The sequence below is a fragment of the Vicia villosa genome, linkage group LG1 (genome assembly GCF_029867415.1).
Source record: "Vicia villosa cultivar HV-30 ecotype Madison, WI linkage group LG1, Vvil1.0, whole genome shotgun sequence".
Taxonomy (NCBI): domain Eukaryota; kingdom Viridiplantae; phylum Streptophyta; class Magnoliopsida; order Fabales; family Fabaceae; genus Vicia; species Vicia villosa.
The window spans coordinates 68,350,842-68,362,111 of NC_081180.1; the positions used below are offsets into that span (position 1 = coordinate 68,350,842).

Below are 11,270 nucleotides of genomic sequence, written 5' to 3' on the forward strand. Positions count from 1 at the left end.
TCACGTTAAATACGGTGAAGTTGGGTTAAATTTTGCTCACTATTAGAACCCGGAGCAATATTTTGGGATTTGGATCCTCTCACGCTCTTTCTCTCATGTTTCCATCATGCTCCAATCTCAACCATTGATTCAAGTTTCTCTCTCTTTCATTTGTAGTATTATTTTTACTTGGTGTGATATTTAACCATTAGATTAGGAAAAGGAGAGAAAGCATGAGAGAAGGAGCATGAGAGGATCCAAATCCAATATTTTGTTATAGCCATTGAATTCAGAAACATAGAGATCATATTGTTAACAGAATGGGTAATACAATACTTTCTTATGTTAAATGAAGCCAGGGAAAATTTGTACATGGCCCAATCAAACTTCCTATAATGTGATTTTGTTCCAACATCACCCTCACAAAATATGCTTCTTCATACTGGACGTCCAACCGAAAGCTTTCTTTCTTCTGCGTCGTGGTGCAAAGTTGAGGCCAAACATCTCCTTGAAAGCCTGATCTGGCTCAACTGTACCAACCAGCTTTGCAACTATGGTGGCACTCTCTCTAACATGGTCTATATCTGGTTCTGACCAAAGGCGATGAGCCAATTGCAATCTCCTATGCTTTGAACTCATACTAATACCCCACTTCGAATACATGTTCTCTCTTTCGGATTTTGACAACTTTCTCTCCATTTGTCTGCTCAACATTTGTCTCTCTCTTCGAAGATATCTCTTGCTGTTTGCAAAGGAAACAAATGACATTATAAGTTTGTGAGTATTACACAATGTAAACTTTAGTTAAACTAAATATCCAAAAGCAACTTTTAATTACCTTGATTCAGGGGTAAGGGTTCGTCCATCCTCCAAAATTTGATTCTCTTTGAGATAAGACAGCCTTCTCAGCTCTACCTCCATATAGATGGAATCTGAAGGGTCCCCTTTGAATAGAAGGAAAAAGTAAGTTCTGTGGACCAATGAAACATTGCAAGAATGCCAGCGTTCGATAATCTCTTTCCGCAGCCGCTTAAATTCTGAAGACCATTCCAAATGTTTTTCTTCATCAGATTGCAATGTGTTCAACCCAACATCTTTGAACTTTTTGGCAGGAACAGCGGACTCAACTCCAGTCCCCGAAGCCTGCCATGCAAAACAACTTAAAGAATCACTGGCTGAAAGTTTTCAATATTATAACATTGGTTTTTGTAACAATATATATAAGATCAATAAAAAAGACACAGAAACAGATAAAGGAACGTGAATAATTGAAGCATACCTTACGGTAAGGCGGTGGTTTTGAACTTTCACGTTCTTTCTTTTCCTTTCTTACCGGAGATAAATCACCATCATCAATTTCCATATCAAATGATGGTTTCGCGTTCTGCATGTCAACCGTAGAACATTTCACGCAATTCCCAAAACCAGACCAGGATAACCTCTCAGCATTGGGATTATAGTTTAGTGTATAGGTTCTCCTATCATATCCCTCTGGTCTTCTAATGTGGTCTTTATAGGTCCCTATTGGAGGGGTTTTCTGAATTATTTCTTCCAGGTCAAACCAATCCGAAGATGAATCCTTCATGAGACTTGCTTCACAGCTTCTGCTTCTGGTCAATTTCAAGATTCTAGAACTAGATACACTTTTTCCTACCATCCACGGACTCATTCTCTCTAAAGGCGGTATAAAAGAACCTTGATGAAAGCGATTCAATTCTTTTCTTTCTTTTAACTCAGGTGAACACGAGTCTTGATTTTCTTTGTCGATATTAACAACTTCTGTCAATCCTGAGACAGCCGTATTTTCCCCAGGAGATGAGCACAAGTCAAGATTTTCTTTGTCTATGTTATCAACTTCCGTCAATCCTGAGACAACCGTTTTTTCTACTGGAGATGATGCATTCGAGTCTGTGTCTCTATTTGGACTCAAACTTGCAGGATTTGAAAGTGTATCTGTGTTTGTAATTGTATCTTCTGACTCAATGCACCTAACTTTTATACAAATGTCTCCTAATTCATCATTGGACTGTTCTTGAACACTCTTCTGATCCGAATTACTTGTTTCATCATCATCATGACTTGCAATTGACAGCGCTCGAGAAGAAATCCTGATGGGAAGATTCCTTTCCAAATCAGGGAGCTGGAAATAGTTCTCTTCGGAGCTTACACTATGTCCATCTGAATATTGAGAAGCATCAAAAGATCTAATAGTCTCCAAGGTGTCAAAACCTAATAAATTTGGTTCCTCTTTTTGATTATCAAAGTCCATTGAGGATCGCACACGTAGTTTGGGATACTGAGGACCCAAACTATCCTGAAAATTGGTTTGAACATAAATGAAATTGAAAAGGAAGGTTAACTTTAATGCTTTAGACTAGAGTACACAAATAAACTAACCATATCACTTGAGGACATATCATCTCCAACCACTTTAAGCATGTCCGTAATTTGAGAGTGGGCAAGGTCCCGCTGCATAGCCAGATCCATTATCTCTTTCTTTAACTGCAAGCACAGATAGTAGTCCATATTTACAGGTTAAAAAAACAGTTACCAAAAGTAAATACATTAGTCTCATTCCTTGTTACACAAAACGCATGTGCTTGTTTCACAAAAATGTTCAGTAACCATATACTTAATAAAAAGAACACTTGTTTGGTTAAGTGAATATTTTCAGGTAGGGCATTACAACATTGAAGGAGTCTCATAGATTTTGACAACTTTGAAAATTTAAAGTCAATGCAGAAAGTGAATGAAGATGTAGATTTCAAAATGTTACAGGAACAGTAACAAATAGTTGAACAACAGTGAGAACACCTACTACCTTACAACTTTTCAAGAAAGGCATATAACTAATACTACTATATCATTGTGGATGATATATAAATTTGACTAAATATCATAGAAGTGGGAAAAATTATACAGCATAAAGTGTAATGAAACTGTTACAGAAATATTGATATTACCATCTCAATTTGGAGGTCTTTTTCCTTCAGCAACTCTGCAGAATCAGGTTTACGGCGGGTTGAGCTTGAATTTTTCAACTCCCCTTCCAGTCTAGACAACTCTCTTTGCAATTGCTTGACCAACAATTTATCAGACATCACTACATTGACTTTTGCATTAGTTGATACTTCTTTAGCACAACATGCAAATAAGAGGGTGTTTCTGGTTTGTTCAACATAGCTCCGTGCAGGACTTATGGTACATATGATTGCTGTTCTAGCATTGCCTCCTATTGAGGACTGCAGTATGCGGGTTAGTTTTGAATCTCTGAAAGGGATGTGTCCACTTCGTCCTTTGCTGTTATCAAAGAGTATATAACATCTTTAATATATCAAACAACAGATTTCATAAATTTATGATAGTCTAAAAGAGTTTCATCTGATTTTCATTTGAAATTAATAAATTTACTAGTAACGGCATCTGTTGGCTAAGTATGAATGCATAGCAAGATTCTAAGAATGTAAATTCATGGTAAGGGGATGCACTAGAGTTTGGGGCATTTATGGTAAATCATAGTGTTTCTTCCATTGCTGGTCGATACTTGCTGCCTATAATTTACTGTGATAAAAGTAGAGAACAATCTTGCCACACCGTAATTAAATAAAATAAAAAAGTGTCTGTGCTCTTTCAATTGCCCTCAAATGACACTTGCATGCAGGTTAAAGTTCTGAGTAGGACTGAAAGAATATGGAGACAGTATACATTTCTGTAAGTAAAGACATGTTGAAGTGCAACAATTTCAGCTAACCTGAGTTTGCGGATGACAGTTCCAAGAGTCAGTAAACTACGGTTTATGTGACATCCTTCCTTTAACCTCGTACCAGCTGAATTAGTTTGTGATGCTCGCTCACTTCCAGCAAGATCAACAAAATTCTGTATCCAGGAAAACTAATATTACCTTTTCGATTTCCAATTGTGGTACTTAAACGTAATAAAGTGATTCTCTTAATTTTCCTTTAATAGGTGTGAATCAGTCATACCACAGAAGCAGCAAGAGAGCTCAATTTGTCATTTCCCATAAATTCACTTGCAGAACTTTCAATAGTCTGAAAAGCAACATTATTTAGGCAATATAAGCAATGAGGCAATGGAAGATTTCACTTCCATTCAACAAACATAGGAACCCACATACCAGTCTTAGAATTTGATGTGATCTGGAGCTGACTTCATTCAAAGATGTCTCCCCTATCTGACGTTGTGCTGAAAAAATTGTTAGATAAGTATATACAGTCAGGTCTAGCTGGACAAGGGATTGTAAAGAAGAAAAAACAAGAAAAATATATAAAGAAGACAATCTGAAAAAAGTCTGTTGAAGCAAGAATAATCATAACTATTTGTAGTCCTTACTTTCACAGAAAGAAATAAGTTCGGTAAAATGGTTCCAGTCACGCAAAGTTTCCTCGGTGAGTCTCTCAACAACTGTCCCTTTCTGTTTAAAAGACAAACTGTCACCAAATTTCGTACACATCACCATTTTTGGAAAATTGGAAAAGATAATTACCTCTGGATCATCAAGAAGTCTGAGAGGTGTGGTGTCGGTACTAAGGAGGTCCCTGACAGATTCATTATAGATCTCCATCGCTGAAAACTTTAAGACAAATTCCCTTTCTTTGTGCTGTAAAGAAAATCTAATCAAAACAAGGTTTTAAAAATGACAAAAACGATGCAGAAATGTGTTCAGTTTAATATACCTTTTCAATGTAATTATAAATGTCAGTCATAGCGTACTCAGTTATACCACTCATGGTATATGTCTTTCCACTGCTTGTTTGTCCATATGCAAAAATGCTAGCTGATCAAATAGATAACCAAACACCCAATAAGCCCCAAGAAAGATGTTAAAGTAGAAGTTCAAGGACATAGATGCATATGATAGAGGAAAGCCAGTTTAAGGGGAAGAAAGAAAAACTCACAGTTGATTCCATTGAGAACAGATAGAGCTACCTCCTTAGATGCTTCTTCATACACCTGCCTTGTGGGGCAATCAGTCCTAAAAACTCGGTCTACAGTGAAAAGAAATGAAGGTGGATCAAAAAAGGAAGCAAATAAAGTATTTAAATTTTTTAGATCTGATGAAATACAAGCCAGATATGGTCTTGTTAAAATTGCTTAACCAAAACAACATTAATCAAGATTATATATTTACACAATTTCCTCCAATACAGAAAATCTTAACTACATAACATGCCAGATAGAACAAAGAACCAGGCGAGATTTTAGAGCCGTGTCTGAAGTTCACAACATTCTAGGAACTTGTGAATCAACATCCATTATGATTTATGGTGAATGCCAATTTACCACTGTAATCTCCAAGTTAATTCAGTTCAGCCTAATCTTATAAATAAAAAACCATTCAAACAAATGAAAAAATACACAATTCAGACACCAATGCAACTTGTAACTAAATTAAACAAAATGGGTGTTTTTCATGTCAAAAGCCATCAGAATTTGGAATTTCGGATCTATCACAAGCTTTCATGCAAACACCAAGTAAATAAATCTATTTACAGATTTGTAAGATAAGTCTCTTCATACCAAATGTATATTTTGTTGGATACAGAGACCTTTCAGAAGCTGAAAGGTTGCTCCTGTACATGATGGTAGTATCATTAACACATTCCCATTCAGACAGATCATTTTTCGCTAGCTCCTTATCATTCAATGGCCGCACACGAACAGAAACAAGAATTCTCTCCTCATTTCCTGTAGAGCCTGGTGTTGTTGCTTCATCCCCTGAATTGGAACTCATTTTTCTCACTTCCTTCTCCCCTTTTCTCAAAACCTTCAATTCCAACTTCACCAATTCTGCATTCAATTATTTTATTACATTCCAAGTTGTATCACAAAGCTTGTATTATCATTTTGTTAGGACTTGGGACGGTGTGGAACACACGGGCCACCGCAACTTTCAGGCCCCAATCATTATCTGCAGCAACAAACAAGATCATCCAAGGTTACCTCCCCATAAACAAACAAATAAAACAAAAACTCATGCAATTTTTTATACAGAGAAGGAAACAAATAGAAATTGCCCAACAATACAAACTCTTTTAATATAACTTTGATGTCAAAATGCGTTGCATTTTTTATTCTAATAGAAAATTTGGAGTTTTCTGGGATAGTTCCCAAGACAAGAAAACACGCTGTCAAATTCTCCCTCACATGGAACATAATTAAAATCATAATCTGTAAAAAATATTACCAACAAGGTGAGAGAAAAGTCTGGGGATTCAATTTTTTAATCAAGAATCTTAACAAATTTTCTACGCTGAGAAATTCAGAAATAAAACAAACCGTAAACGAATTATCAAAAGAGAAAAAACTTAATGGATGTAATAATACCACTAAAAATCATAGCTGTATCTTTTATTATTTTTGGAGTAATTTCAGTTCAACTAAATTTAGCAAGTCAAACATAATCCAAACAAATCTTGAGCAAAATTCCAAAAATAGGACACAAATCAGAAAATAAATATCACAGTAAGAATAAATCCAAAAAACAAGTCAAAATCGCTAAGTTCCTTATCATGATTGCAAATTTTGCCTTGTTTAGAAAGAAACCGTTAAAATCAAAACTGAATTCAAATCCGAAATTCAGTTAGTAATAAATATCAATCTATTACTATCGATCAAACACAAGGAAATTATCGCATTTTCATCTAATACAAAATCTAGATCAAATTTAAGCTATGATTAATAATCAATAATCAATTATCAATAATCAATAATGAATTAATGATAATATAACCTTAAGTAAAGTGTAATTCAGGAAGTTCTGGTCCTCGATTCCGAGCTCGAAATCAGAATCTGAAAATTCTGAAACGATACAAATTATATAAAATAAAAAGGAAAAAAATGCGAATAATTGCATGTGAAAAGTTGTTTCACCTTTGAAATGCGATCTGAAATGGAGAAACAGAACAATGCGAGAAGATGAAAGGAATTGAGAATTGAAAACGGTTGAGGTGAATGCAGTTGGAAAGTGAGAATGAAAAAAGAGAGAGAGAATGTGAGAGGTTGTTTGTGGTGGAAATGCGTGTGCGTTGATTTTGAAAATGTGAAGAGAGTTATGGCGTCTCCTTCTTAGTTTGTTAGTTGCAGTCCATTAGACATTTTCAGCTTTTTCTTTTTTATTTTATAATTTTATTTTTTTGGATTTTCAAATATACAAAAGTTAACTACCGCGCTAAAGAAACTATCATTCTGTAATTAATAAATCACTGTCACTCTGCAGGTAGAGATTACTGCAAACGTACCCCACAGTGTGTCATTTAGAAGTTTCTCTTAAATGCATTTTTTATCCTTTTATTTTCACCAAAAGTAATTTTTAGCTCAATCGTTTCTAAATTTGAATATTTGCTTTTGTCTTTTTTTACTGCTGGAGTTATTTTTCCACCCCTTCTTCTTTATTATTATGCGATAGGGAAGTGATACACAAATAAAGTTGAAAAATCAGAACATATGACTCTATATCTTGACTTCTTAGAATCAAACTTCTAATGTAGGTATGAAATCTTAGAACTTTTTTGAAATATAAATATTAAAGGAAGGATTGTGAAAAATCATAAGATTTTGGTTGAGAGAATTTTAAAGGATTTACTGTTATTAATAATTTTTTTCTAAATTGTGATTTAAAACATTAATGAAGTGGTTGGGTGACACTTCTCCCCTCCAATGATAGAGGTAATTAACAATTTGTCTTATTTAAAGTATGTTTGGCTCTGCTGTTAAAAAATTGATTTTGTAAAATTAATATATTAAGTTCTCATTTTCTACAATTCTATTAAGAATTACACATAACTTTGTTGCACCCATAGTATCATTGCACCTTTTGGAATTTCGTTGCACCCTCTAGGGTATTGTTGGACCATTTTGGATATTATTGTGTATATCGGAGTATCATTTTGCCCTTTAGAGTTTTGTTACAACCTCGAGGGTATCATTGCACACTCTAAGATATTATTGCGCCTTATTAATCGATAAAAGGCTTCCTCCAATCAATCAAATCAATTTGCAACACCTCTTAATTGATTAAATGAGTTGTTAATCGATTAGGTGACATCGAAACTCAAACTTTTCTTGTTTGGGTTGGTTAATTGATTAAGCACATAGAGTTAACCAATTAAAATAATAAAAATGTCCATGAATCATTTCTTTTTTTAGGAAAAACTTTTCATATATATATATATATATATATATATATATATATATATATATATATATATATATATATATATATATATATATATATATATATATATATATAAAAAAAAAACTAGATTTCTAAGTAGAAACATTTCTACAATTATTTATACTATTTTTTTCTTCTAAAATTCATTTTTCACTATAGTTGTCCTAGTGTCGAAGGAGTGAAAAAGTTCCTTCTTAGGAAAAGAGTCCTGGTGTTTAACAAACTTAACCCAAAAGTTAGGAAAAGAGTCTAACAACCGCTTAATAGAAGGAAAAATAATACTTAATTCCGAGCAACCTGTAACATTAGAATGAATAGCTTGAACCACCACTTAAGAGTCACTTTCAAAGATCACACAATCCATATTCATATTAATAACATTTTGCATCGCTTCTTTCATAGCCATGGCTTCCGCTTCTACAATGGACATAATGTCAAAATCCCAAGCAATACCTACAATAATGAATCTTCCAATATTATCTCGGAAACACCAGCTCCTATTCGTAGATCTATGATAATTGTTGAAGCTTACATCGATATTACATGTCATCAGCATCCTCCGGAGGTTTCCAGGTTAGGAAATTCTGGGCGACATTGTTACTCTCCTAAACCTCACGGGCAACGAACCAATCATGCCAATTGAAGTAGGCTTCTAAACATATCTTCGAAACATCCCCATATCATTATTCTAAACAATATTATTACTATTCTTCCAAAGAACCTCAATCATCACAACAAATCTCCTAGCAATCCTCATATCCTCTTTATTACATATGTCAAGGATAAGAGAGTTGGCATCACTAAAGGCATGTAAACGAGACACAATAATAGAAGACAAACCTGATGTCCTCTTCATCCCCCTTTCATAAATCTGACATCTCAACGGACATTCTACATAGTGTTTCCTGAGTCTAGTACGAGTTAGCAGACAACCCCTACGAAATATCCATAAGAGATGCTTGGCTCTAGGAGGCGCCATAATGATCCACAAACTATCCCAGTTACCTTCTATCCTTTTATTCACTTGATGCATATGAGAATTCCTCCACAATTTATACCCCAATCGAACACTATACTCTTCATTCCTTTCCTCTTTCTAAACCAGCTCATCATAAACCACTTCCTCCATCAAAGGAACATTCAAAATCTCATCTTCCACTACATGATCAAACTAGGAGTTAATAACTTGCACGTCCCACTGTTTGGTATTGGGTAACATGAGATTATTAACATAAAGATCATACACACCTTAAGTATACAGTCCGCCTAAACACCCTTCTTTGCTCCCCTGAAGGAAAGGTTTATTCATAACCTTAATGCTACTGCCATCACCGATTCTCCACCTACACCCAAGTTATAAAACATATTTAGCTTTCCAAAGGCTTCTCCAAACAAAAGTCGGGTTATTTCCAAAGTTTGCGATTTTGCCAACATCTCCCACCCTTGTTTGGCTATCATAGCTAAGTTGATGGCTCGGAAGTCCCTAAAACCCAAGCCACCCTCATTCTTAGAACACAATAATTTATCCCAAGCCATCCAACCGATTCCTTTATTATTACTTCCTCCTCCCACCAGAAGGAATTAAACATCTTCTCAATATCGTTTACTATTGTGTCTGGTATTACACACACACACACATGATATAATATGGTATAGATTGAAAAACTGATTTTATTATCACCTCCTTACCAGCTTTAGATAGCGATATACCCCTCCAAGAATTAATCTTCTTCCAGATACGATCCTTAATAAAATAAATTGTCTTCTTTTTTACATCTACCAATCATCGAAGGCAGCCCCAAATATGTACATGTCCCTAACACATGTCATACTCCCATGCTATTAGCAATATCCTCTTGGGCCGGTATACTAAGATTCCAGCTGAAAAGAACCTCAGACTTAGTCAAATTTATCTCTTGCTCTAACGCATTATCATAGATCGTACGTAACTTCATAAGGTGAGACACCTCCTCAACGGTAGCCCTGCAAAATAAAAAAAATCGTCAGCGAAATGCGGGTGGGACACATTAGGCCCCCCTACATATCTGGACACCATGAATGTCCCCTCGAGACACCGCTCCCTTGATAAGAGCTGAGAGACCCTCTATAATAAGGATAAAGAGGTATGGGGACAGTGGGTCCCCTTGTCTCAATCCTCTACTTGGTTGAATTGGTCCAATTGTATCTGTATTGACTATGACTGAATAATTCACAAAAGTCACACACATCGTCACCCTGTGAATCCATCTATCAGCAAAACCCAACTTACTAAGCTTACATCTTAGAAAGCCCCATTCCACTTTATCACTCACCGTACTAATATCAATCTTCAGAGCCATATGAGTATTATTTCCACTAGTCCTCCTCTTGAGGGCGTGAATAATCTCAATAGTCATCATTGCATTATCCAAAATAGAACAACTCTCCACAAAAGCTGATTGTTCCTCCGAGACACACTTAGGCAAACAAAACTTCATTCTATTTGCTAGGATTCACCCCTCTCATGATAAATGCGATTGAGAGGGGTGACTAAATAACATTTATCTTTGAAATTCTAGAGTCTACCTATATATACTTCAACATCTTCTTGCACTACCTAAACTATAGCAACCCTTGACCACGATTCGACTTGGCTGAAGTTCTTTATATGTTGAAAAGATAGATGATGGGTGTCAAAGTGAGGGTGTTATTCTTGTATTCATACCATTATTGGAAAACTTTAAGATAAGCCAAACCCAGCGAGAGTAACTTCAAAAAGGAAATTCTTAAATGAATTATAATCCTGGCCCCAAAACCATTAAAAGGAATCCCGAACCCCATTTAAGATAAGAGACACTTTGTAATACGGTGAACTGACTTTTTATATTTAAGCAAGCAATGTTGCGGTGAGCAAGAGTCGCCACCAACTTTTATTTTATCCAATTTATAGAAAGGCTAAAAGTACAAAAAAAAATCTTTTTGAAAAGATCGAGTTCGGGGGGTAAATTAAACAAAGGGAAGGTTTAAAGCACCCTTTGTATCCATGGTTATCCATGGGCTCTTAATTGCTTAGCTCACCTTGTTTTCAAAAATGTTTGAAATATGTTTAGAAAAGATT

The 11,270-nt window shown here is 35.2% G+C and overlaps 1 protein-coding gene across 5 annotated transcripts; it reads right to left on the reverse strand.

Annotated features, from left to right (window-relative positions):
• Positions 1–233: 233 nt before the first annotated feature.
• LOC131640602 (kinesin-like protein KIN-7G) lies at positions 234–7,041 on the reverse strand. Of its 5 annotated transcripts, none has more exons than XM_058910989.1 (15): positions 6,871–7,041; positions 6,731–6,789; positions 5,518–5,908; positions 4,896–4,985; positions 4,674–4,774; positions 4,484–4,597; positions 4,330–4,411; positions 4,115–4,182; positions 3,963–4,028; positions 3,731–3,855; positions 2,943–3,279; positions 2,377–2,481; positions 1,259–2,293; positions 818–1,122; positions 234–721 (listed from the first exon to the last, which is right to left on the reverse strand). In XM_058910989.1, exons 3-15 carry the CDS (start codon positions 5,729–5,731, stop codon positions 400–402), a joined length of 2,964 nt encoding a protein of 987 aa, XP_058766972.1. In that variant the 5' UTR covers positions 5,732–5,908; positions 6,731–6,789; positions 6,871–7,041; the 3' UTR covers positions 234–399. The 5 variants fall into 5 exon arrangements, with proteins under 5 accessions (XP_058766972.1, XP_058766981.1, XP_058766990.1 ...); XM_058910998.1 differs by having other exon boundaries at positions 6,731–6,798; XM_058911007.1 differs by lacking the exons at positions 6,731–6,789; positions 6,871–7,041 and adding an exon at positions 6,325–6,349.
• Positions 7,042–11,270: the final 4,229 nt, after the last annotated feature.

Coding starts and splice junctions, on each gene's coding strand:
- LOC131640602 (XM_058910989.1), bottom strand. CDS start 5,731: ATGAGTTCCAATTCAGGGGATGAAGCAACAACACCAGGCTCTACAGGA. Junction 4,986..5,517: donor TCCAACAAAATATACATTTG/GTATGAAGAGAC, acceptor TTTTCACTGTAG/ACCGAGTTTTTAGGACTGAT. Junction 4,775..4,895: donor TGTTCTCAATGGAATCAACT/GTGAGTTTTTCT, acceptor CTATTTGATCAG/CTAGCATTTTTGCATATGGA.